General features: G+C 33.4%; 1 protein-coding gene across 1 annotated transcript; it reads left to right on the forward strand.

Moving 5' to 3' along the window:
- The first annotated feature begins 15,041 nt into the window (after window positions 1-15,041).
- Window positions 15,042-19,953, forward strand: LOC128245733 (uncharacterized). Its single transcript, XM_052963959.1, has 5 exons — window positions 15,042-15,129; window positions 15,244-15,567; window positions 17,944-18,165; window positions 18,683-18,973; window positions 19,101-19,953. The coding sequence occupies exons 1-5, from the start codon at window positions 15,042-15,044 to the stop codon at window positions 19,298-19,300; spliced, it is 1,125 nt and encodes a 374-aa protein (XP_052819919.1). The 3' UTR covers window positions 19,301-19,953.
- Window positions 19,954-27,529: the final 7,576 nt, after the last annotated feature.

Here is a 27,529-nt window from a genome sequence, read left to right on the forward strand (position 1 = left end):
AAAATAACAGCAATTTTTAGAACTTAATATATAGTTTTCGCATTAAAAAAATATAAAACAAATAGTTTAAGGTACAAATACATGAAACGTTTATGAGTTACTTAAAACAATAAATATAACATCACATGAAAGGAAACGTTTTAATACCCTCATTATTGAGGCTACAGTATTGAAATTTGGATCCGGGTTAAATTTTGCTAAAAAAAGACTATTACCTACCTTTACATATTTGAATACAGCAATGCAATCACGACTCTTTGTACAATTTCGCAAAGAAAATATGTACAAATTTCAGTCTGTCCTTTTAAGACTTTGCATGAGATTTTGCTTAACTTTTTTTATCTAAAAACTTCAGTAATGGAGCTTATAGTATATGTTATATTTGCAAACCAATATGATAAATATTGTCCTTGGATGACTTTTTATGATGTCTTATAAAACAATGTCATCAGCTCTCTTATTCAACCACCAGTTAAACCAGTGCTGAGTACTGCATTTTCCTTTTGATGCCAATCGACATTTAATGGCTGTGCTGAATCCATACTTAAACGACTTGCGGTATGACACGACAGGGGATTGAAACTGAGACCTTAATCAATCTATCACTGGGTCGGTGCCAGTGACACTGTCGGGGCGGTTTATACGTTTTAAACTAAGGATATGAACAGCCAAAAATATAAACATACATAGTGATAGGAGTACAGCTTTTCTTACAAACTATTTATAGAAGAATTTGAAGATCTTCTCCAACAAAATACACAACATAACGCAGTTAGTTATATGTGCGATCTAGCGTCATCTTGACCTACTAACTGTCTTTGGTAACGTTATCTTCATAGGACAATGGCTTGATATACCCTTTGATAAATGATAATTATTGCCGACAATTCCTTGTGTTGATTCGTTTCTCAAGCAAAAACATAATTAAATGATATATGTTTTGTTTAAGATGAGCTTGGAAATGCCAGAGCTGTTGATGATATTACTTCAACACCGAAGTTGCTTATTTCTTTGAAACGCCGACACCTGCTTCCGATATCAAAAAAATATTAAATGAACAAACAGTTCCCTGTTTAACAAGGTGATTTCAATGTCCCTTGTACTTTTTCTTAGGCTTTCGCTTTTTCATCACATACTTGTCAAATTTATAACGATATTCCGTAAAAACAACGTGTTAGATTGACGTTCAATTATGTTTATAGTTTCCTTTATATCTTTACTCGTTAAAACATTATGATTTTATATCCTCCCTTTATATCAGGTTTATACAATACATGACATATTCGGTAGATATAGATCCTTTTAATGCCTTTTAATGCCGTAAATTTAATATCTGCAAAGCATTTTTACATTGACTGTCGAGCCAAAATTAGTGGATAGACAATCATTTTATTACTTATATATATTCTACAGAGCTGTGGAGTCGGTTCGTAAAAAAAATGTTTGTTTGACTTGTTCATTATGATTGTGAACACTTTCCGTTCAAGTTCCAATCGTTCTTAAGCTGTACGATGTATCCTTTTTATTATTCCTGAACCAGTTGAGCATTCACCTTTACAATACAAATATATTTTTCTCCCTGATGTTTGTTGTTTGTTTTTGATATTTTGGCTCCAGATGAATATTACTCTTTTGGCAACAAATTGTTTATTATATAGATATAACTGTTATGAGACTAGTACGTTTTTTTAATTTTGTTATTCGAATCATTTGATATAATTTGGTGTTGCAGGAATGAGGTCAAGAACGGTGTGAATTTAAAATGATTGCGTTTTACGTTTTTTTCTTATCTTTTAGATCCTTTAAGACTTTAAATGTTCACACATTGATAAATGTTTATTGTTCAAACATAGAGAAAATACAGTTCATAGGTTTTGCCCATGATACTTCCAGTGTTGTCCATGTATGTTTTTTTCCCTTGATGATGAAGACTGTGCAGGAACGGTATGTGCTGCTTGGACTGACAGTCATCTTACTGAAGGCATAAGATATTGTAGTTGTATTGTAGTATTATCTTAAGTTTTGTTTGTTGTACATTCTCACGAATAATTCGTCCATATTCTTTAATTTCCGGCCTGTTATGTTTGTTACCCAGTCTTTGATTTATTTTATTACATGTACTTAATGTAGAACTGGATGTCAAAATAAATGAGTTGAAGTTTGAGATATGCCGAAAAAAAAATAATGCTAGTGTTGACACCAAGAAATCGTCATGAGCTATTATTCCATATTGTTTATCCGTTTATCGATAGAAGATTTTATCATGTATTTTATATTGATCTGAAAAACTGTTTATTTATAAGTTTTAACATCATCATCATCATCATCATCATCAGCAGCATCATCATCATCATCATCATCACCACCACCACAACCACCACCACCACCACCACCAAAACCATTCGTCATAACTTCATAAAAAGAAGTAGTAGTAGCAGTAGTAGTAGACAAGTAGTAGTAGTAGAAGTGTAGTAGTGTAGTAGTAGAAGTTATAGCATTAGTAGTAGTAGTAGAAGCAGTTGTTGTAGAAGTAGAAGTAGTAGTAGTAGTTGTAGTAGAATTAGTAGTAGTAGTAGTAGTAGTAGTAGTAGTAGTAGTAGTAGTAGTAGTAGTAGTAGTAGTAGTAGTAGTAGTAGTAGTAGTAGTAGTAGTAGTAGTAGTAGTAGTTGTATTATTTGTTTTAGTAGTAGTAGTAGTATAGTAGTAGTGGTAATTGTTGTAGTTGTTGTTGTTATTGTTGTTGTTGTTGATGTTTAGTAGCAGTAGGAGTACGTAGAAGTAGTAGTAGAAGTAGTAGTAGTTCAAAGGGACTGGAAAGTTTACGAGACGTTTCCGAAACGACTTCATGATTATCATTAAGTTTGTCGTCATTATGATGGTACATTCACGATCATAATGGAAGATCGTATAATCATTTTTCAATAGTTAATAGACAATTATTTTTTACTTATATATATTTTTCAGAGCTGTGGAGTCGGTTTGTCAAAATAGTTTTTTGAAGCTTTTTCATTATGATTGTAAACGTTTTCCTTTCAATGTCCAATGTAGTTTTGTAGCTGTATAATGTAATTTTTGTGTTATTCCAGAAACAGTTCAGCATTTATCTTTACAATGTAAATTAATACTAATCCTGATAAGTGTTTGTTTGATAATTTGGTTTCAGATGGAAATTACTCTTTTAGCGACAAATGGTTTTCTTATTTAGATCTTAATTTTTATTAATATGCAATATACGTTTTATTAACTTTGTTATTCGACTTATGTTATATAAGTTGGTGTTGTAGAAATAAGGTCAAGAAACGTGTTTATTTTAGATGATTCCAGTTAACGGTTAATATATTAGAATCCGTAAAGACTGTAAATGTTAACGCATTGATTCAAGTACATATTTCATAACAATAGGTGAATAAACTTTGTAGTTTATCTTAATATGAAACTTTCAGTTTTAATATGATGTTTGTGGTTTGTGAATGTTTGTTTTGTTCTATATCTTTGGCGTTTTCCCTGTGCAATTTGACGGGGTTTAAGTTTAAACTTTCGGCTACTGAGTTTTTCTGTAGTTTTTCATTTTCATTATGGTAGCCATCGCAATTGATTGAAATTTGTATTTGAACATACTAACTTGAGCGTAGAATCTTATAAAGTAGCTGCTATGTTAATTCCTCTAAGGAAAGCATGTTTGTAATTCTTCGGTTGACTAATCACTCTCAGAGGGCCTAAAATCCAAACTTCTCGGACCGCAAAACCTAGAGCAATCATTGTGTTGGTCGAGACTTCGATAAATTGGCGGTGGGATTAGAAAGTAGGTCTAACTCATTGAGTGTACTGTATATAGTGTTTGTGTGTTGAGGGGGGGGGGGATGATGGCGGATGATGCTTATGGTAATTCAACCAACCGCACAATATTTACCACAAACTACGAGCATTGAAACCTTTTTATAAAATACACAAGCCAGTTAAACGAGTTATTAATTTGTTATGACAAGATTAGTAACATTTCAACGTAAATGTTCATGCTTTTTTCAATGAAAAATATAATTCACCTTTACAGGAAGTAATTAGACTTATTTTTACTGCCTTATAAACAAAATGGCGTCCAATGTTAACTTCAAACTTCATCAAGTTCATTGTAGCGTGATATGCAGACTTATAGATTTAAATCTTATTCCATAAACGAATAATTTTAGCGATAGTTTTTTCTGCATTATTAGTTAAAAATACGAAAACTAGTTCGCTACAAACTGTTTTGCACAGTAATGAAACATACTTTCCTATCAACAGTATTTTGAACGCATAATCAAAAATGATAGTATCAGGGAAAACCGGACTCCTCGGAGGAAATCACCTTGTCCGGCTTCGTCACCACAAACTAAGCTCACAAGCGCCCAGGCGGGAATCAAACTCCAATCGCCTAAATGAGAAGCGTGTGTGCTACCGACTTAACTTACTGGACAATTTTGATGTCAGTTATTGGAACGTCAGCGTTTACCTGTTTTGGTATCTTCTGGATATTGTATGATTATCAGATTGTGACAATGTATTTCTAATTAATGCATACTGAGCGTTCGGTGAACAGTGCGTCAGGTTCGTGAACATATTCTGTCAATAAACAAAACAGACGCGTAGAACAAATATGTCAGCTTAAACAATCATGCACAAGCTTGTCTATCACATGTATGTCCAATATATAACGTAGATATAACATTATCCTCTACTTGACCTAAATAATTTGCAATTCTGTTAATGATACTTACATTACTAGTTGAATCTTTTTTTACAAATTTAACTACAAGAATGTAACTTTGGAGTGTGTTTGGGTGTGTGTTTTGTTTTGCAATTGAAATTATGTTGCACTCTTATATATATTAGACATCATCATTATGATGTGTTGTTTTCTAATGTATGTTTCTAAAACAATTGAATTGTTGAAAAACAATATAAAAATAAATAATTAAATATAAATTTGCGAACCCAAAAACATTAATAACATATTATAAAACAATTTAAGAGGTGATTAAAAAATGGTGTTTGTTTTAACCAAATTCCTTACTATCGCTGCGTATGTTGTCTAAAAACTACCGTGCTCATAACTGTAGCCAGACATCTTCTGGAAGACTTATAATATCTTTATTGTCGTCTGAAACCGGCTTTGGCTAATATTCTGCATTCCTCTAAGCATTTAAGCCAGTTATAAAGCAGGCTTTGAATGCACTAATAATAAACCCCATATAAAATGGCCTCTACGTTTAATAATACGAATATTGCAACCAAAAAGCCGTAATTCACCGCTTTTTTCTTACAAATTGCTTAGTCTGAACAATTATTAGTGTTTCTACTTATTTATGTTCTTTGCAATAACACAATGCAAGACTGTACAATTAGCTTTTAAACGAAACCTCATAAAAAGACGGAGGCTTCATCTTTTTTCAGTAAGATTGTGTGATAAACACACTGTCATTCGATCAATTTAAGCAGCTGCAACTTAAGGCAACTTTGTCTTAATGTCATGTTATAAGCCCTTTAGTGTATAATTACATCAATTTATTAGCGTTTCGTCTACATTTTGAGGGACATACGATATTTCGAGGCTGCTTCATAAACCTTTTACAAGACAATTTATAATGCTTTTACCATTACTTTATTGCACATCCTCAGACTGAACGAGGACCAGGCTCAATTCAAGGTGGTTAAATTTAAACTGAACGATCAACATAAATACAAACACCTAACCTTTTGTAACTGTAATTTGTGGCGATTAACTATTACAGTAATACGTGACTGAAGTCATCAGGGACGATCCTAGATTTGACGATAGTGGAGGCGAATCTTATGGGGCGTAACCTTTTGACCTGCGCCCCTTCCTCAGATTCGATCTATAAGGTTTAAGGTGCTGGCAAAGGGGCTGGAGTTCTTCCCTTAGTAAATTTTGCAATTTATAGTCCAAAAGGTGTATTTTAGGCGTATCTTTTATTACTTTCTTCTCCTATGTTGAAACTAAAAGTAAACCTGGACGATTTCAGGTTGGTGAGACGGTTGCAACCCCCTGACCATCTAGAGAACCGTCTACGGTTAATGTTCATAGGGACTACTTGCCGTCATGGCCGGAATTTAGCCTTTCATCTTTTATCAGGTCAGTTAATTTGAACCAGAAAAATTTGCCAATCGTTGCTTTTTAAGGCGCCTGTAGGCTGGTAAGCTAAATACATGTCTTTGGTCGGGTCTGACCGTCAACCACCGTCAACCAATAACAATCAACACGGTGATACCCGCCGTACATGAGCATTTGTAAATCGTTACTTTCCATATATATATACTCATATATATTTACTCACTCATTCGGTCAGCTGTTTGAATTGAATGAATTGAAATCGTTCAGGGCAGAGAGGATAATAAGTGTCTCGATTACATAAAATTAGAACCTGAACAACTGAACATACATCCTAACCACACCTTCTAAATACAATCAACTTGCCTTAAGATTTGAAGAACACAACTTATTGTTTATTTATATAGCCCGAATGCTTAGGCTCTGGAGTTAATTTATCTAGAAGAAACGGTGCTGGTTAAAGTAAGATATTGATTTCAAAATGTTTGAATTCATGAACTCGACTGCACTAGTCATCAAACTATGTCTACAATTAGAGTTGCGTATGCCTCAAATGATTATTTACAGGCATTTTTCATAATTTAAACTATTTTAATGTGTGAAACATTGTTGTTTTTTCTTCGTTACAGAACTACCGCAACCAAGCTCAATCAACAAAACAAATCATTCAATTTAATAAAGAAATCAGACATAAAAGCATTGCTTGCCTATTCAATTCGTGCAATTATATTCCCTGGTCGTTGCGCTCATGGCATTACAAGGCGACCTTTACGGATTTATCAGTAACTTTTAAAGTATATTTATGTTGGTTTTTTGCTTTTCTTAGTGTTGTTTTTTAAATACTCCAAGCAATGCCCTTATTAGAATCTACAAGGACAAGCAATAAAAGTATAACCTGAGCTTATGCGCATTACACCAAAAGCTTTATTTGCTACAATCTCCTGGTCGTGTCAATCCTTAATGTATTATTGCACGATACCGAGAACGGCAAAACAAATATTTCCTCGAGGAAAACTATTCTTACAGAATTTTGCAAACAGTGTTCAGTGATGGTTGTTTATATGATACATTCATCTCCAACAGAGGAAATTGCAATACAACCTGCCCAGTTTAACGTGCAGAGTGTAATGATTAAGTCGACGTATTTGACAGACCTAATCTAGGTAACGTTTGTACTGTTACAGTTAAAACAAAGAATCAGGCAGTAAAAGGTATTTATGACATTATTTTCTCGGCATTCTACTCCAAGATAAACACTAGACGTTTTCCCTCTTTGTGATTAAATGAGCAATGCCAATTTCCTGTTGCCATCTTTATCATCAAATATCATGGAATAGTAAGCGTTAAGTCTAGCTTCGTAAGACTGCGAATGTGTACATGTTGGTAAATAGTTGGAAAATACTGTACATTTTTTGCCATTTTCCTAGTATTTGAACTGTTTAAAGATTTCAATATTAGGCATAACTTTAATTTTATTATGCACAATATTCTGCGATTTGTTATTAAAACCAATTCTTATTATTAACACATGTGTGTTATAGGGGTTACATTGGTATGTTGCTTCCTTTTTCCATCTGCTTGGACAGTATCTCCAAAAGGTTTTGTCAGCGTTTTATTGACAAAAACAAGCATATCTATCTATACCCATAGACAAGGCAAAATTAGCATTAGTATGTAGGAAATAAATCAATTTGTAATATGATACTTAAGCATGTGCTTATCAATTGACTATTTCAGATCTTTAATAAATGTATTAGAGCCATTTCACTTTCTATTGTGCTGATATACAAATTATGATTTTGTGTTTGAATTAGCCCTTTTCAACATTATATTGCTGTACAAATAGAAAATATAGATAACGTTAACACAATAAATATAATTATACATCATCAAGGCTTGCTTGTTTAAACATTACAAACAACTGTAATGTCCGCTACATAAATCATTGTCGTATCCATATCTTAGACCATCGACAAATGCAGATGAACCCTTTGTTCTGTGTCCGAAAAACCGCTTGGAATATTCATCTCCTATGTTTTACTTCTGTCTAATCACTGCAATTTTGCCATGAATGATTAAAGTGCCGTCGTTTAGTTTTCGTGAAAACAATAACACTGATATACCTTTATGACCACCTTCATGCAACAAATGCCTGTCGTAGTCCATAATCATCATCTGTTATTCGGCATACTCTTTACGTACACGAGACATAACTGAACTCTTCTACAGATGATAGCGGGATCTGGAAGGCGAAACCTACCAAAATTTTAAACTGAAAATAGGTGTGTCAAGGGAACACGCAGACAAATTAGTGCAATTTGGTGACCAGTTCTGATCAGGAACTTAACACAATCGCTGATTTAGGGGAAACAACTGCAATAATAAAGAGGCATTGTACAATGCAAGGTTTACTTCTCATTTTCAATTCTTTGTGTGGTTTGACTTTTTAAGTCCGAAATAAAAGTATCCGTTTAGTTTACAAGTCTTGTTCGCATTATGTATACAAATACTTAAATACATAATACATAAATACTTCTTTCAATTTACCGAATAAACATGAAACTTGTTTGGTTTTAAAACAATCAATGGAAGCTTGATTATCAACGTATCTCAACGCTGTCAGAAAAAACTCTGTAAATCAGTAAATTGTTTAAGGTGGAAGGATATACTGAGAGTTAGATACCAATATTCGGTCATAAATCCAGAAACCTCTGTTTACGGGAAACAAATAGTTCAAATGTCTAAACACAAAATAGTCCACACAACAAAATAGTCCACAACACTGGTCTCTTAACAAACTGACTTGAGATAAACATCCCGTGACCAAGTTACCAAATAGAGTTGAATGTATTTGGCACCCTTTTAACGGATCGACTTCAATGCAAGTGAAAGGATACACATATTTAGGGTTGCTTTATGTTCTGTCATTCTTTTAACTGTGTAACGTTTTTTTTTTCTGCGTTGTGTATATATTGTTTACAAACAACTCTAAATTAAATGTGTAAATTGCATTCTTTATTAAACATCCTTTCCCATTTAATAAAGGACCGTCCGATATTTTCAGGAAAACAAATGCATGGCTAACCTGACTAGAACTATGTAAGCAAACTGTTAAGGATTATTAGTACACGAAATACAATGATGACATTGGAAAGTACAAATGTGACTGTTCGTTGAAGAGGGACAGAGCAAGGTCAACAATGCTGACGATATTGAACAAGACGCGGCCAAAATAGAGCATGATACATAGATAAAGCATCAGTTTAAGAACTAAGTTGACGAGAAGAGCTTTGCAAGGAAGAGGAAAAATTAATCATTATAATTGATCATAATTCCTTTTTCGCATGCACGCAGTAGGGCACACCAGCAGATTCAATAAAGCGCGCAGCAATGTCAACGAGCTATGCACTGATATCTCCGAAGTTACCGTGCGACAGAAAATGCAAGTAAAATAGAAATACCGTATGGACTTTTCTTTGGTAGCCATGAAAACAAAACTGCCACCATAACACATTACTGTGATCTTTCTACATATGTTAGGAACAAACAACTAGCTGAATTTTAGCCATTCAATTTATTTGTAACAATACATCTTATTATGAACATTACGTCCGACAACTATATAATGAGGGCAGTAATTGGATATTTAGAATTGACGGTAGTAATAACATTAGACTAAATCTTAACAGTTTATTGTACATAATAAATTGATTGACGCTCGTGTTATTTATATGTGTTGTTTCTAACTTTGCTCTTATTTGATCTTAGAGTGTTATCATTAGTCTCATTTATTGTTTGAAATTTGATCTCATTAAACTCGTCAGATCCCGCGAAAAGAGAAGATGTGGTGTTTAAATATCGAAGGGTTAAGCCCTGCCACTTCCTATACTACCTCTACGACCGCAGCATCAGATTAGAATAGATGTAGCACTCGTTCTATAAACATGTAACCAGCATACCTATATAGTCTTGATAAATGTATCAAAAATAAGTGTTTTAAATCCTGTTATGACTTACACCATTAACAGTACATTGAATTGGTGTGACTGTCAAAAGACAATTAAAACTGTTTTAGGCGTTTAAGATTTTGAAACGTTTTATTTATGTTCAATTCTCTAAATATATCAACGTTTGAATAAGAAAAAAATATTGATATATAATTTTATATTTTCAGAGCACTAGATAAAAGCAAATGGTTCTGTAAATATTGTAAAACATAAAGAAACAATTGGTAGTGGAAATCCAAAATATGGCTTTTTTAGAGATGCATTTAAAACCGGATAGTTTTAAGCATCGGTACAGGACCTATCTTCACGTATTATTGATCCCTTAATCAATCGGAAGTAGATTAATAATAACAAAATAACAGGCACAAAGAAAACAATAATGTTACCGGGATCCATTTATCGTATCGTGTGTTCGTGCTTTTTTCACTGATAGATAAAAGTAGAATTATTATGTTAGTTATGTTGTCCAGTTAGCGCAGTGGTGGTGGAGATGGTGATAATGATGATGACGACGACGACGACGACGACGACGACGACGATGATGATGATGATGATGATGATGATGATGATTTGATCGAACTAATTTATTTCTAACAATAGCATCAGTACCTAAATGTGACAATACTCATTTTATCCGAGCTACCATTCACGATCTGTGCTAATAAGGTTTGCTGGAATGTTTTAGATATTTGTCAAAATCAGTGGTTGTCTCACGGAAAAAGTAATATTCCTGACGTTTCAGTGATTTCATGATATTTAATGGATGATATATAGAAAAGCGTATTATGCATTGGCAAACCGTTGCTGTACCATAAAGGAAGAAATAATTAATTATGATCTAATTTCATTGTTATGAAGATGCTAAATGATGCTCCAAAGGCAAAGTGAATATCTTTTAACATAAAACAGAACACTGATAACTAAATATTTCTACAGTGTCGACGCTACTTGTACACCGTTACGTGACTTGGATTCAGTACTTATTACATAAAAAAATTGCTCAAAATACGTTAAACAGGTATTGTAATAATAAAAAAGAAAGTAATTCCCGATTAAATGAACTTCTTAGAAGGAAACACTTATTTTTTAATCTTTGATTAAAGAAAAAAGTCGATATTATACCAAAGTATCGTTGAAGACATCATTGTTCATTGCTAGTAGAAATCACATTTCATTTTTTAAGTCTACCAAATAGATAAGATTTCTGGTAGCACCATTTACTAGGATAATAAGTAGCTCGATTATTTAAAAAAGAATGAACTACTCGCCAGAGGAGTATCCTTAATACAAATAATGGCTCCTAATTACTTTAGAATTTAGATGAAAGTATTAGAGCACATTGTGTCAAATTAAAGTTTGAGGACAACTTGGAAGTTTAACTCATAACTTCCATAACCTTCACACAGTTACAAACGGCCATTAACTATTTGGGTAACATCACTCCAAGTTATCAAATATCTGCAAATTATGGCTCTTGATCGACTTAAAAAGCTAAGTTAAAGCTTTTGGGAAACTTTGGGTTTTTAATTCAGTTCTCAAAAACTGTTCGTCCAATGGCCTTCATACTTTACACAGAAGCCATCACACAATTAGGATACATAACTCAATATAAACGCTGAATCAAATTATGCCCATTGATTGATATCCTTTTTACGTTTTTATTGATTTTTACAGGCACATTATTGAATTATAACCAGGGTTCATTCATCAAAGTAAAACTTGGTTGTTAGAATAACGTACGTCGTCATTCGGGTGGGCCGGCGGTAGGCGGCGTCAAATTCAATTATGGTGTCGAATAGTTTGAGATTTTAGGCTTGACATTAAGTGAACATACTTAGTATGTAGGAAGAGGTTATGGCTACCTTTCATGGTATTTCGTCTTTGGCCCCTAAGGTCAAATTCAAGGTCATTGTTATTAAAAATAGAAACATGATTGGAACTGAATAAGTTTAGATAGTGTTAACATATTGCAACCAAATTGGTATATTTGTGAAGTTAATAGAGACCATTTATTGGATTGTGCCACGAGAGTGATTGGCAAGGCCAACGTCACTGTTTCTCAAAAAAAAGGAAAATGGTAAAAAATGGAATAACTTTAGTGAGAATTGATAATTGTGACCAATCTTGATATGCAGGAAGATTAATTGAGCCCTTTCATTGAATTGTGTTTGTGGCCAATAGGATTAATGTCACTGTTTTTTTAAAAAAGAAACACGGTTGGTGCTGAATTATTTTAGTTAGGGTTAACATATTTCGACCAACCTTCGTATATAGGTAAAGTGTATGAAGACCTTTGAAAAAAATGCGTATGCCCCCATTGGGTCAAGGTCAATGTCATTGTTGCTAAAAATGATGGAACTGAATTATTTTAGTAAGTGTTTACATGTTGTGACTAAACATGGTGTGTCGAAAGAATTTATGGAGGACTTGCAGCGTTTACTAGAACGCGCTGTAGTACGACAACTCTTTTTGCATAGTGACGTCATACAATGAGGTATCATTTAGAAGGCATGAGCTCGCACATTTCTAAATGGGGAAATAAATGACCGAAATTACATCATTCATAAAGTTAAAATAATTATTTTTTAATTCAATAAGAAATGGACAAAATATTGAATAGTAATAAAAATTTTGAGGCCAAAAAAATTTGTTGCAATATTTTCGGTGAATCAAAGCTAGGATATACCATCTCAGACCATCGTTCGGATTGGGTCACTCTAGCGAATGCATTGCTGATTTTACCATAAGACATGTTACTTCTGAACGTTATTCAATTTTAAGTACACACGTGAAACTTTCTACCCATACAAATAGTTAAACCGTAGTTAAATGGTTTTACATTTTGGTTTATAAACAAGCTGACCTGTCTTAAACACTCCACGCCCGTTAAGGTATCGATAAAGACATTGTACCTAGATATTTCTTCGCATAGGTGGCAGTATCAAAAAGGGATGTTTATTTTTAAATTTTATGATTAACATAATACGAACGTCTCCAGGTCTGTTTTACCTCCTCCGAAATGAGACCGAAATCTTCAAATTCAAATATAAAAATGGAAATACTATATTGAAAAGATTCGATGTACGCGAAATCATATATATATTTTTCATTCCCTTTTTATCATGTTATCATATAATTTAATATGCATATAACTTTATCGATATCGTTTTCTATTTCTGATTGACACTATCACCAGTGTGTCTGATCTTACATCAATTACCCACAGTTATCAGTTGTTACCACACGTACCAGTTATCGATAGAATGACAGACGCACATTCATCAACGTATCTGCTCATATCTGATTAGAGAAGTTCAAGCCTTGTCAGGTGTTCTCATATGCTGACCGTTATCTAGTATCAAATGACATGATTAGTTGGAGTGGATGTAATGTTTAACTGTTAGATAGTAGGCTTAATTTGCATTAAATCCCCGCGTCAACAAAAAGTTGATAAATATGTTGTATAATAAAAGTCAGTGTTAAATGATTACGCGCCAGTTTACACGCGTAACATTTACCGGCAGATTGACAGACACACAGTTGCCCCCGTAAATAATCCTACCTGACTACGAATTGATGAACAAGGCTTTGAAGTTGTCAATGTATGTTAACAATTATTTAGACTTATCATATCGCACGATTAGTTGATTCTGGAACAACTTTATTACTTTAAATGCACTGTCCTATCGAATAAAGATGAAAACTTAAATTTGTCAATATAATTATTTAAGTACAAAGAAGACTTCATGTACCAAACTTAACCGAAGTTAAGTCTACCCTGGGTTAAGCGCACTTAGGTATTTTTTTTTTATTTTGTATCCCTGAACAAAATCCAAACACTTTCAGTCTTTATAACTAACACCTGGACTGCATTAGGAGGCATACACTTTAAAACGGAACAATGATAAAATATTCGAAGAATTAATGAAATTTAGTTAGTAGTTTGTCACATCCAAGGCTAATGAAAATCAACTCCTATATAGTATAATTTGTACAAAGAAATATCCTTAGGTACTTGAGATGCAAAACCTTAAATTATTTCATCAATTTATCACCAAACTTATTCCATCATTGCATTCACAGCCACAACATACTTTTCAGTCTAATGTGTGTTTTGTCAGCTTTAACTGTGACCGTCTTTCAAAAATGTAAGACCAGCTTTAAATCTCTTAATTTAGTCTTATTTGAAGCTTCATTTGTATGAATAAAGCTTCAATACTATCAGTCAACACTTTATAGACGTGTGTTTATGAATTGACGATGTCGTTTTATTTTTCAATTATATGACTTAAGTTCTAATTTCACTTTATTGCCCATTTATTGGCCAAAGTATGCGAGATTTTCTATTACAAAATTAAATAACATTTTCATTCCTCTATCATCGTTATGTTCTGTAGATAAAGACTTGACTAACATGTTTCTACAGAGGTGTTTGGTACATGTACGAAGTTTAACAAATTAATTTTATTATCATAGAAATTAATTAAGTACCCTTTGAAGTTGTATTAATACAAAAAACACTAAATCAATTTGACCTCATTAAGTATTTATCATGGTTGTAAGTATGTGCAAATAACACTATCGTTTAAGTGCAGTTGAAGTGGTTGCTTAGTGATTACAAATATAATCTAGGTTTCTAGTATTTAAATGCGTAGCTCCAATTAGGCACAAAAACCCGGGCCTGCTGATGATTTCAAAAATGGTATTTTAAACTGTTTGCATTTTTGGCTTTGTATTTTATATCCAAAGAGGTATATAGTGGTATATACGCACCTAATGGCATCACAATCAAAAGCGAGGGAACATGCATTTGAACACCGCTAGCAAACCGGGCCTGTCCTTTTAAATTATGTCTAGCTACGTCCTGTATTTAATTTTCATTTATATCTTAATTACATACAATAATGACAGCTCACTGTTAAAAAGTCATGTCTGACGATCATACAAATTTAACAGAAGAGGATGATATTTCTGTTGATGCAATAGGTCTTCCAGCTATGCCAGAAACTGGAAATGGTATATATTCAGATCACACGATTACACGAAATAGTGGAACATTTTCTGAATCCCAATGTGTTGGTGTGACTAGTGTCGATTTGTTTAATGATCCCAATAACGAATTCGTTCCAGGAACACAGTCACAAAGTATTGAACTATTGCGTGAAGATAAGAGAAGCCGTTCTTTAGGAACACATCCACAGGGTCTGAAAAAAGACGACGGCCGAAACATGTCAGCTGATATGCAAGAATATGAATCGTTTCTTTCCGGCGCATCCGATGTTTCTCAGTGCGAGATGACCTTCTCCACAAATTCGTGTTCAAACGAAAACAGTTTATTGGATAGCCAACTGCCTGTCAGAGAATTGAAGAACTGGGCGTTTAATAATTTACTTTGTAAAATTTCTGACAGCATATCTGCTGAAGATTTTGAAAAACTGAAACTTTCTTTTGAAGGTTAGTTTTATCATATAAAATTACGTTTTGTATATTTTAGTAGTACCCAAATATTTTACCGGTTTGATTTCTTGATTTGCTAACGTAATTTAAATGATTATGTCCATTGGGTTTATGGATAAGTATAAGAAAATATATTTTGGAAATCCATAAACTAATAATACTTTTTAGTAATAGCCTATAAGTTAGACCTCATGAAACCTTTGTGTAATTTTTATTGGCTTTATTCTTTTTCAAAAGAATGAATTACGTCATTGATGTCTTTATCGGGGTATAAACGTTCATTAATGTCAATATCGGGGTATAAACGCTGTTGGACTGGTTAAAGTGTTAGATGTCCGAAGTGCCAACTGCGTTCAAACCCCTGAAAATAACACCAATCACGCGATTTTTTTTTATATTTACACCTTTAATTTATTATTTCTTTCCAAAATTGTGAATAAAATACTGAATTGCATTAGGGAAACCTAAACTATTTATTTTTCACCCATTCTGTTATTAGAAGGACCAGACCGTTACCGGAAACAGGTTATCTTATTATGTCACAATAACGTTGGAAAAATCAATACGAAACACTTGTTAATAATAAATTGAAATGCTTATTACATTAAATACATTTAACAAATCATAAATAAATACTTTTCAACATGTTCATTAAAGTTTTGTAGTGGCCTGGTGACAAAAACAATAACGAGACAACCAATTTTCAATTTATTTTTAAACGAGATGATTTGCGGTGCTAACATATCTGAAAATGTTGCATTAATCGAAAAATATTTCCAATTGCCGGAAGGCCGCTCTTTTAAGGAAAGGAAGAAGAAGTGTAGATATCAATACTTAACTGTGATATCTAGTTAACAAAATTGACCTGTCAGTGAATTCATTTGTTGAAGTATCAAGGCGGTAACCGCAATATGTATTGTTCATATATTAAATGGTTATGTAAAATGTAATCTCTTCTGGCGTTTGTCCATCATTAAATGTATATTATGTTGATTTCATTGTGCTTTTTTTACTTTGTTGTGTCTCGCTAATAGCCGACGATACTATTTTTGAAATAATTCCCTTTAAAAGTACTAGATTTATTAAGAATAAGCCCATAGTGTCATAGTTGGTTTCATCACTACTTCGTTGCTCGAATTGACAATTTATGTCCATTAAAACTTCCCAGTATAGCAATAGAGTAATTGTGGAGAAAATCACTCAGCTCTCAAATTGTAACGATTATAAATCTCTTCTGCCGCAATTTTAACGACAAACAATTATGTAATATGATATCTAATATTTGAAATTATCTCCCCTTATTCATTAATTGCTGGTTTTCAAACGATGATTGTATCGACAGAGACACAGTTTACCAATTTCTTTTTCGTCAGATTTAAATCGGCATTAACTGCAATTTTTAAAACTCATTATTTACTTTTTCGCATTAAACATTATAAAACACAACTAGTTCAAGGTTCGTATTATACATAAAACATTAACATTTTACTTTAAACAATAATTATAACATGTTAAAACCCTCATTCCTTCGGCTATAATTTTTAAATTTGGATCCGGTTAAAATTTTGCCAAAAAATGACCAAGACTTTTACCAACCTTCTCATATTTAAATACAGCAATACAAAGGAATTATGTACAAATTTCAGTCTATAATTCATGGCAATACATGAGATTTTGACTAACTTTATTAATTTTAAAACTACAGTTAAGGAGTTTATATCATATGGTATATTTGCAAACAAATATGATCAATATTGTCATTGGATAACTTTTTATGAGGCCTTATATAACCATGTGACCAACTCTCTTAATTAACCACTAAGTCACGGGATACAATTTTTCTGAGTTAAACCAGTGCTGAGTATTGCATTTTCCTTTTGATGTCAATCGAAAGGCAATGGCTTTGCTGAAATCATACTAAAACGACTTGCGGTATGACACGCAGGGGATTGAAACTGAGACCTTTATCAATCTGTCACTGGGTTATCGGGGCGGTCTAATGTTTAAAACTAAGGATATGGACAGAAAAAAAATAATGGGTTTCATCTGGTAAATATACATAGTGTTAGGAGGTACGGCTACTCTTACACACTATTTATACCAGGAATTTAAAGATCTTGTCCAACAAAATGTATTACATACCGAAGTGACTCATATTTGCGATAAAGAGCCAACTTGGCCTACTAACTGTATTTGCTTACGTGATCTAAATAGAACAATGGTTGTATATACCCTTTCATAAATTCAAATCATCGGCAGTTAGACATGGAGTTTTATTTATTTATTTTTTTTGTATCTAATAAAATAGATTATCTATACATAATGGCATAACAAAAATATAATTAAATGATGTATAATGATTTATCGTTATAGATGAGCTTGGAAATGCCAGAGCTGTTGATGATATTACTTCAACACCGAAGTTGCTTAGTTCTTTGAAACGCCGACACCTGCTTAGTTCCGATAATCTTATCTATTTGCAAGCCGCTTTGTTTAATTTGCGCAACATGGAGCTGGTGAGGCTTTGCGCAGAATACACTCGGGAGGAAAGAGATGTCTTTCATTTTTACACATGCACTGAAGAAGGAGATCTAGGTAACATATTGTGATATATTGAACGAACACATGCCAAGGCCAATCGCATTAATTATCTAATTGACAACTCATTATGTATCGTCTTAATTCATATAAGAAATAACATTTCATTATAAACATTTGGACTCTTTTGAAATAAATAAGGTTTTGTCCGTCAGGGCACGGAATATCTTATTGAAATAAGTATTGGTACCGTTCAATATTTAGGAGTATTGTTTGCATTCCTAAAATTGATAACAATTAAGAATGTCAGTACGTTACCTAAAAAAGTGTTATAAAATTATCTTTAATAATCTCTAAATTTATATTGATAAATAAAAGTCAAAACTCCGTATGTCGAAGTCATTGGGACCTCGGAAAATATTTTGAAATAACAAACAAACGGTATGACCGAAATGCAAGGAATGTCTTACGATAACTATTATTCGAAGAGTTCGAGATAACAGAGTTCGACAATGCGAGTTTCCACGGTAAAGTTTTGCAATATATGAATGTGTATACTGTTCTTGCCTTTTAGGATCACAACAGACTTTGATCAAAGTCCATGTCAAGGGCTTCGACAGGCTTTCCCTAATCCAACTGGATACGATTAAACTCAGGATATCTAGACTGATATTTCTCCCAATGGAACACATACGTCTCGTCTGCATTCAAAAATCATCGAGTTTTATACTCGTATTTCAATTGCCAAAGGAATATGCTTCCTACTTAAAAGATTTGTTCGAGGAAGATATCACTCTTTTCAACCAAATTTCTGGTTATGGCATCGACAGCATCCTTGTTGAAGGTGTTACTTATCGACCCAAAGGTAAAATAATAAACCGCATATGTTAACTATGGTGATAACTTTTTTTTACTTGGTTATTGTGATTCCCTTAATTTAAACATGAGTGTATATTTGTCTGTTTTTGTGCAAGATGAATTTACACTTCCAGACCATGTCTACAAGGAAACCGGAACATGCGAAAATTTTCAAAAGCAGACACATGCATTACCTGTGAGCACCTCCCAGATTTCGGAAACTAGCACTTTTGAGCAACAACAATTGCAGACCGGAAATGCTGAAAACGTTCAAAAGAAGAAAACGTTTGGTTCCTGTCAGAATTTGATATCGAAAACAATGACGAGCATTTAAACGAAGACATTCGAAGGTAGTCAATAGGATATTGAAGCATTCAATCAACAAAACATTGAACCAAAGCATTCGGAGAAAAACGAAGAGTGATCTAGTTTGAACTCAGTCAAAGGGTAATAACGATAGACATCGTGTCATGTGGTAAAGTTCATGTGAGATGACCTTTTATGGACATTTACCATCTTTATGAAGAATATTTAGACATAGCTCCCTGTCCCTTATTGATATATCTGCAAAGCATTGTTACATGCAACTGTGTTAATACACAATTTCCGCCATTCACTTACAATATTTTGTTTCAAAAAATAGTCTACAGAGTTGATGAGTCGGTTTGTAAAGATAGTTTTTAACTTGTTCATAATAATTGTAAACACTTCCTTTCAAGTTCCAAACGTCCTTTAGATGTACTATGTACTCTTTGTGTTATTTCAGAAACAGTTGAGCATTTATCGGCACAATGCAAATGTATTCTAACCCTGATAAGTGTTTGTTTGTATTTGAATTTTTGATTTCAGATGATAATTACTCTTTAAGCAACAAAGTGTCATTTTTTAGAGAAAACTTTTTTATGTATTAAATAGTATGTAATTTACGTTTTATTCATTTGTTATATGAATCATGTTATATAATTTGGTTTTTCATGAAAGAGGTCAAGAAATGTGTGAGTTTTAAAATGATTCCTTTTCACGGTTTATTTATCTTTCAGAAACCTTTAAGACTTTAAGTGTTTACACATTGATACATGTTTATAGTTCATATAACAAAACATAAACACAGTTTATAGTTTTGCTTATAATACGCTCAATGTTTGTGTCTTTCCATTTGACGTTGATGGCTGTGCAGGAAAAGTAATGGGCTGCTTGGACTGACAGTCATATTCCTTAATGCAGAACATATTGTAGTCTTTGCAGATTTATTTAAAGTTTGGCTTGTTTTATACCATCATGGACATGTCGTCAATATTCTTAAATTTCCGGACTGCTATCTTTCTTTCTTTAACCCAGTCTTTGATTTATCTCTTTTCATGTACTTAATGTAAAAGTGGTTGTCAAAGGAAATAAGTTAAAATATTAGTTTATGTCCCCAAATGGTTCATTCCTCCAGTTTATTCATTAAACATGTTGACGAGATATCCGATAACATTAATTTAATGCCCGGGTTTACACACAAAAAATATCGTCATGCGTTTTCCTTCCATATTGTTCATTCGTTTATCGATCGGCGATGCCAAAATATGCTTCTGTAGACACTCTGGATCTGAAACTGCCCGTTACAACCTTATTCTGGTTTCTGTTTTACTTTTGTTTTGTAGGGAGTGATGAACCACAATATATCTATAGTTTTTTAATCTTCCACATATCTAACTATATTTTCTATATTTTCCGATAGTTCAAAACATACATACTACTTTTAAGGTGAACGAATATATTGGTGATACTGTACTGAATGTTATGATCTCTAGCATGTTTCTGCCTACTACTGCTTGCATCATCACCTATATCTCATAACACCAGTTAATGATAGATTCATCCCACAATAGTTGAGTCATTGCTATAAGACTACTACAATATTACACAAATGATCTACACAATCTGGCAATTTGACATTTTTCAGTGAATTTAACAAGTGGCAACTTTATTAAAAATGATATTTAACAGTTACATTTCGTCAATGTTTATAATACATTTTAGAATGATATATAGCTTTAGTTTATATTAATTTGCTTAAAAAAACAAATAAAAGGTGTTTTTTTCGGGGCAAAATGAATTGATGCATATTTTATGTAAGCAGTGAATGAATACTCATGTAAAAAGCAATAATAAATTCCAGTATGTAGCTTTCGTCTTCAGCAGTCAGTGCTAACTCTATAAATACACGCCAATTAATGAACTAGCCCTTTTTATTGCTATTTTGTAGAGCTATTATTTGTATATATAATATGACTAATTGTTATACTCCAAATAGTTTTCCTTAATTATTTTCATCTGTAGAATTTATTAATCAACACTTAATTATTTTTTGGGGGTGATTCAAGCCGTCGTTATACCCTTGTATCTGAAAAAGGAAATTGACATTTTTCGAAAATTAATGTTAACGCAATATTCATATAAATTGGTTTATAAAATAACTTACGGCGCAGGAGTTATATAACCCCATGCAATCATTTTCATATTAAACTAGTGTAATAACTACGCAAAATTAGGTTACCGAATAAACCGTTGTATTTGGACATGTTTTATTACGGAACATGAGTATGTTGTAAATTTAAAATTAATGACTTGCAAAGTGTATACTCACATAAATGATGTGTCTCCATTATCTGTGAATACAGCCATGCATGGACTTCTAACTGATATATAACTGTTGTTTGTTGTAAGTTGGTAAATGTGACCATTAAGCATCGTTAGCTATTCTTGACAAAAAAACGTAAATCTGTTTATCGATTGTTAATAGCAAACACCTAATTGGCAGCCTTATAAACTAAATTGAAATTAACTTTGCAGCACATAGTTTTTATTTATTGTTGTTGTATTTGTTATGTTAAAATGTGCATTTCTGTCGTTTCATTCAATACGCACTGTAAATATTGTGTTTATTTATTGAATGCCACCATGCTAAACGTCCTTTCACATTTCGTTTTAAACCATTATCTAGGTTTGTGGTTACATGGTTGGATAGGTAAATCAATTTACTCACTTAATCTATAAACAGATGCAAGCCATATTAATTCTTAACATTATTTAACTGTTATAATTCTAAGCATGCAATCATCTAAAGTTAGCCAGAATGATATATTATTCCTTTATGATAATTTCTTTGATTTTATAAAGAAATAAATGAAGTCTCACGTTTATCATAATAAAACATGTAGTGACCTTGTAATATCAAAAAACTAACGTTTATATGTTTTATCATAACTGCTTTATTTTGAGCATTGTTTAAACAACTAGCGTGTATCTTTGTCTAATCATGTAAGTGTATGTACCATTGGAAATATTTGAAAACATTGTGTTTGTCCTCATGCTTTTGGAATCGAAAATAAACCTCTGTCGAAGCTCATTTCATGTAAAACTGTATAGTTGTAAACCTTGGTAATATATCTGCAGGGGTCTGTAATACTCAGAAGATTTCGTTATACATGACCATAAGTAACGATGGGGATAAGCATCGAATTCAAACTGGATGTGTTTTGCTTTTCTCAACCGAAGACATCAGTTTGCGTTGAATGTGTCATGTGAAAAATAAATGTAGACCGACTCTTCACATTGCCACGTGCTTAGTGTCATTGGAATCTTAAGACTACGGTCCCTGTAATTCTATGTTTTGGAGAAGCCAAAAGACGAAAGCCATTTTCAATGTTACCATGCTGGTGGAACCCCAAGCCAGGTCCGAGATGAGAGGGGGAAGCTCATTGAGCCCATGGCTCAGTAACGCCTCTAATGTCCATATCCAAACTAACACCACCTTGTCAGCCAAGGTAGCAAGACTTGCCATCTAAATGCCATTTTCGACCCACACACCACAGGGCCTACAGTGTGGGTCAACTAGAGGTTACAAGACAATGCTTGTCCTCCAAGCACTTAATTTGGCCCACTAGTGGAAATAAGGGTACGGGCATTTCATCAGTCAGTATGATTGAGTAAATTTTGTTGTCAACTGTTATCGAGTTAAAATTCGGCTTTGAAACGTTAAAACAGGAATATTTAGCTCTTCAACATCAGATGTTTTTACCCCAATAATAGCATAATAATGCCTTTCAGAAGAAAAATATACATATGATTTTTACATTAAATAAATGACGAGTGAACAAAGCGAACGAGCAAACATAGGAATATGACCGAAAGTTCGTGCATATCACAGTCTTACATATAATGCTTCTCATTTCGATGTTCGTATGCACTTGGAGTTCAAAGCCTTGTCGTTCGACGAAGAATGCGGACTTTCATATCCAATATGGCAATTCCAGTTATAGGTTGCGTATATTTCTACGTATTTTATATTAATTTACGTTGTAAATCATTCCAATTATACATTGCTTCAAATCAAATTTTATTAAGAGATGTATTTGATAGTCCAATATACAGCTTGAAATAGTAAGTGAAGGCAATCGGGTCAGTAGTCGCTGTATCAACTCATATCTGATAACCCTATTGTTGAACAAGTTGTCAGTTGTTATCATGTACTGACCTTTATCTGGTATCACATTATTCGTTGAATAAGACTCGATATTTACTGTACATGAAACTATGATTGTATGCAGATTGCATTGATTCCGAAAGTTAAAACCCCGCGTCCCAAAGTCTATAAAGAAGTTGTACAATTACATTAATCAGTGTTATGTGTATTCTAGCCGAATATTGGTGACAATGACCGAAAGGTGTCAGTAATTAACACTCTTACCAGTGATACATAGGGACAGAAGCACTATCGACCTCTTATCTACTTTTACCTGATGACATAATTGACGAAGAATGTTTTGTCAGTTATCAGCATGTGTTGACGTGTATCTCCTATATACAAATCGCATGATTCGCTCACGATAGCTATGCTTTGTTATGTATCCGTATTGAATCGCAGTGCATACACTGCAAGCTGGGAAAAACATTGCATCACATTCAGTCCCAACTCAGGTCAGCCTTTTCAATATACAGCTTGTCTGCAGTTGTCTGCGCCTGTTTGTATTACATAGTAAAACAGCTGACATTTCACACGATTGTGAACCATGACCCTTGATGTCATTCGGTTGGTCAAAACAATGTAGCGTTTACTTATAGGATAGTTAATATTGGTGGTTAAAATAAGTAGTGATGTTTTTTGGAATTCTCCATAGAAAACGAGACAGGCATTTTTGACCCCAGTCACATTCATCAGTGTGGATTTTCCGAAAATCTTTCAAAAGGTACATAGCCTGTTTTGGATGTAATGTATTTACCCATGTTTATACTATATCAAAATAAATTAATCAGACATGATATAATCAAACATTTTCAACAAGAGCAAAATCACGTTCTTATATCCATGGGCGAACGAGACTGCATTTCGTATGTAAAACAAATTTCATGCAAATGATAATGTTTCTATGTTTATCAAATACTTTCACGGAAGTGGATTTGAAAACAAGAACCGCAATTTACTAAAGCGATCGCAATTGATTGATATTTGTATTTGAACAATACCAGCTTTAGCGTAGAATCTAATAAAGTAGCTGCAGAGTGAATCCCTCTAAGGATAGCAGTTTTGTAATATTTCGGTTGATTGATCACTCTCAGATGGCCTAAAATCCAAACTTCTCGGACCACAGAACCTATAAAAATTAGTGTTTTGGACGCGACTTCGATAAATTGGCGGTGGGAATGGAAAGTAGGTCTAACTCATTGAGTGTGCTGTATATTGTGTTTGTGTGTTAGTTGGGGGGGGGGGGTGAAGAGGAGAGCTAAAAGCAATTCCGCCAACAGTAAAATATTTACGACCCACTACAAACATTGAGACCATTTTATTAAATACACAAGACAGTTAAAGAGTTATTAATTTGGTTTGACAAGATCAGTAACATTTTAAAGTAAATGTTCATGCTTTTTTCAATGAAAAATATAATTCACCTTTACATGAATTAATTAGACTTATTTGTACTGCCTTATAAACAAAATGGCGTCCAATGTTAACTTCAGACTTCATCACGTTCACTGTAGCGCGAAATGCAGACAGATATATTTAAATTTTATTCCATAAAAGATTAATTTCAGCGATATTTTGTGAATTTGTCATTCTGCATTTATAGTTAAAATGACGAAAACTAGTTTGCTACAAACTGTATTGCACAGTTAGTAATGAAACATACTTTCCTATCAAAAGTATTTTGAACGCATAATCAAAAATGATATAATCAGGGAAAACCTGACTCCACGGAGGAAATCACTTTGTCCTGCTTGGTCACCACAAACTAAGCTCACCGGCGCCCAATGCGGGAATCGAACTCCAATCGCCTAAATGAGAAGCGAGTGGGCTACCAACTAAGCTAACTGGACAGTTTTAATGTCAGTAATTGGAACTTCGTTTACCTGTTTTGGTATCTTCTTGAGATTGTATGATTAAAGATTGTGTTTAACAGTGTTTTTCTTATCAATGCATACTGAGCGTTCAGTGAACAGTGCGTCAGGTTCGTGAACATAATTATTCTGCCAATAAACAACAATGACGCTTAAAACAAATATGCACCGATGACAGCTTAAACTCGCATGTACAAGCTTGTCTTTCACATATATGTCTAATACATAACGTGATAGAACATTATCATCGTCTTTAGAAAACTTGACCTAAATAGTTTGCAATTCTTTTAATGATACTTCCGTTACTTGTTGACTCTATTTTTACAAATTTAACTACAAGAATGTAACTTTGGAAAAATAAAGTTTTGTGTGTGTTTCTTTCAATTGAATTTATGTTGCACTCTTTGATATGTATGAGATAACATCATATGAAGTGTTGTTTTCTTATTTATGTTACTAAATCAAATCATGGAATTGTTGAAAAGCAATACATTTTGTTATTAAATATAAATTAGCAAACCCAAAAAACAATAAACGTATTATAAAACAGTTAAAGAGGTAATGAAAGAATGGTGTTTGCATTCACCATTTAAAAATAATATCGCTGCCTATGGTGTCCAATAACTACTGTTTCCATAACTGTAATCACTAATCAGACTTCATCTCGAAGACTAATACTATCTTTATTGTCGTCTGAAACCGGCTTTCGCTACGTTTTTTCCTACCTCTAAGCATTTAAGCCAGTTTTACAGCAGAAATTGTATGCAATAATAATAAAACCCATATAAAATTGGTCTCTATGCTTTAATAATACGAATATTACAACCACAACGCCGTAATTCACCGGGTTTTTTTCTTACACATTGCTTAGTCTGAACAATTGTCAGTGATTCTACTTCTGTGCAATAACACAATGCAAGACTGTACAATAAGCTTCTCAACGAATCCTCATAAAAAGACGGTAGCTAAATCCTTATTTTCGGTAGGGATTGTGTGATGAACAGACTGTCATCCGACCAATTTAGGCAGCTGCAACTTAAGGCAACTTTGTCTGAACGTCATTTAATAAGCCCCTTAGTGTATAATAAAACTTATGTATTATCGTTTCGTCTACATTTTGACGATCATACGATATTACGAGGCTGCTTGATAAACCTTTTACAAGTAATAAAGACAATTAATATTGCTTTTACCATTACTTCATTGCACATATTCAGACCGAAAGGGACAAGGCTCCAATAAAGACGGTTTAATTTATACCGAACGATCAACAGAAGTACAAACACCAACGCGTTGTTACTCGTCAATTTGTGGCGGTATAATATTACTATAATACGGGTCTCAGGGACGATCGTAGATTTGTAGATGGTGTAGGCGTAACTTAAGGGTTGTAACCTTTTGACCTGCGCCCCTCTCTCAGACGCGTTTCTGTAAGGTTTAAGGTGTTCGCAAGGGGGGTACAGGTACTCGTCAAAGACAATTTTGACAATTTCTAGTCCAAAAAGGTGCACATCGGGCGTATTAAATTACTTTTTTCTCGTACATTGAAATAAAAAAGTAAGCATGGATGCTTTAAGGAGGTTGGGGGTTGCACCTCCCCATGGATCCGCTAGTTGTCCTTTTACGGTTCATGTGCATAGGGACTACTTCCTTTCTTTGCAGGACTTTAGCCTTTGACCTTTTTTCAGGTCAATTAATGGGAACCAGAAACGTTTGTCATTAATTGCATATTTTAAGCACGTGCGGGCTGGTAAGCAATTAATTAATGTTCTTGACGGGATCTGAACTCCACCAACCAATGAAAATCAAAACGGAAATAACCAACGTACATGACAATTTTTAAATCGTTACTTTCCGTAAATATATATGTATGCTCATTACAGCGGCAAGTGGCATACTTTACAGTCTGTGATAATTGGTTGATCTGAGGCAGGCTTGGTGGTATGACACCCACTTCGTGTCGCGGTTTGACATTTTAGAGTTTAGCCCCATCAGTTGAACCTACATTCATTCATTCATTCGTTCGTTCGTTCGTTCCTTCGTTCCTTCCTTCATTCCTTCCTTCATTCATTAATTCCTTCCTTCATTCATTTATTCATTTATTCATTAATTAAATAATTAATTAATTCATTCATTCATTCATTCATTCATTCATTCATTCATTCATTCATTCATTCATTCA

The sequence above is a fragment of the Mya arenaria genome, chromosome 9, assembly GCF_026914265.1.
Source record: "Mya arenaria isolate MELC-2E11 chromosome 9, ASM2691426v1".
In the NCBI taxonomy this organism is placed as follows: Eukaryota; Metazoa; Mollusca; class Bivalvia; order Myida; family Myidae; genus Mya; species Mya arenaria.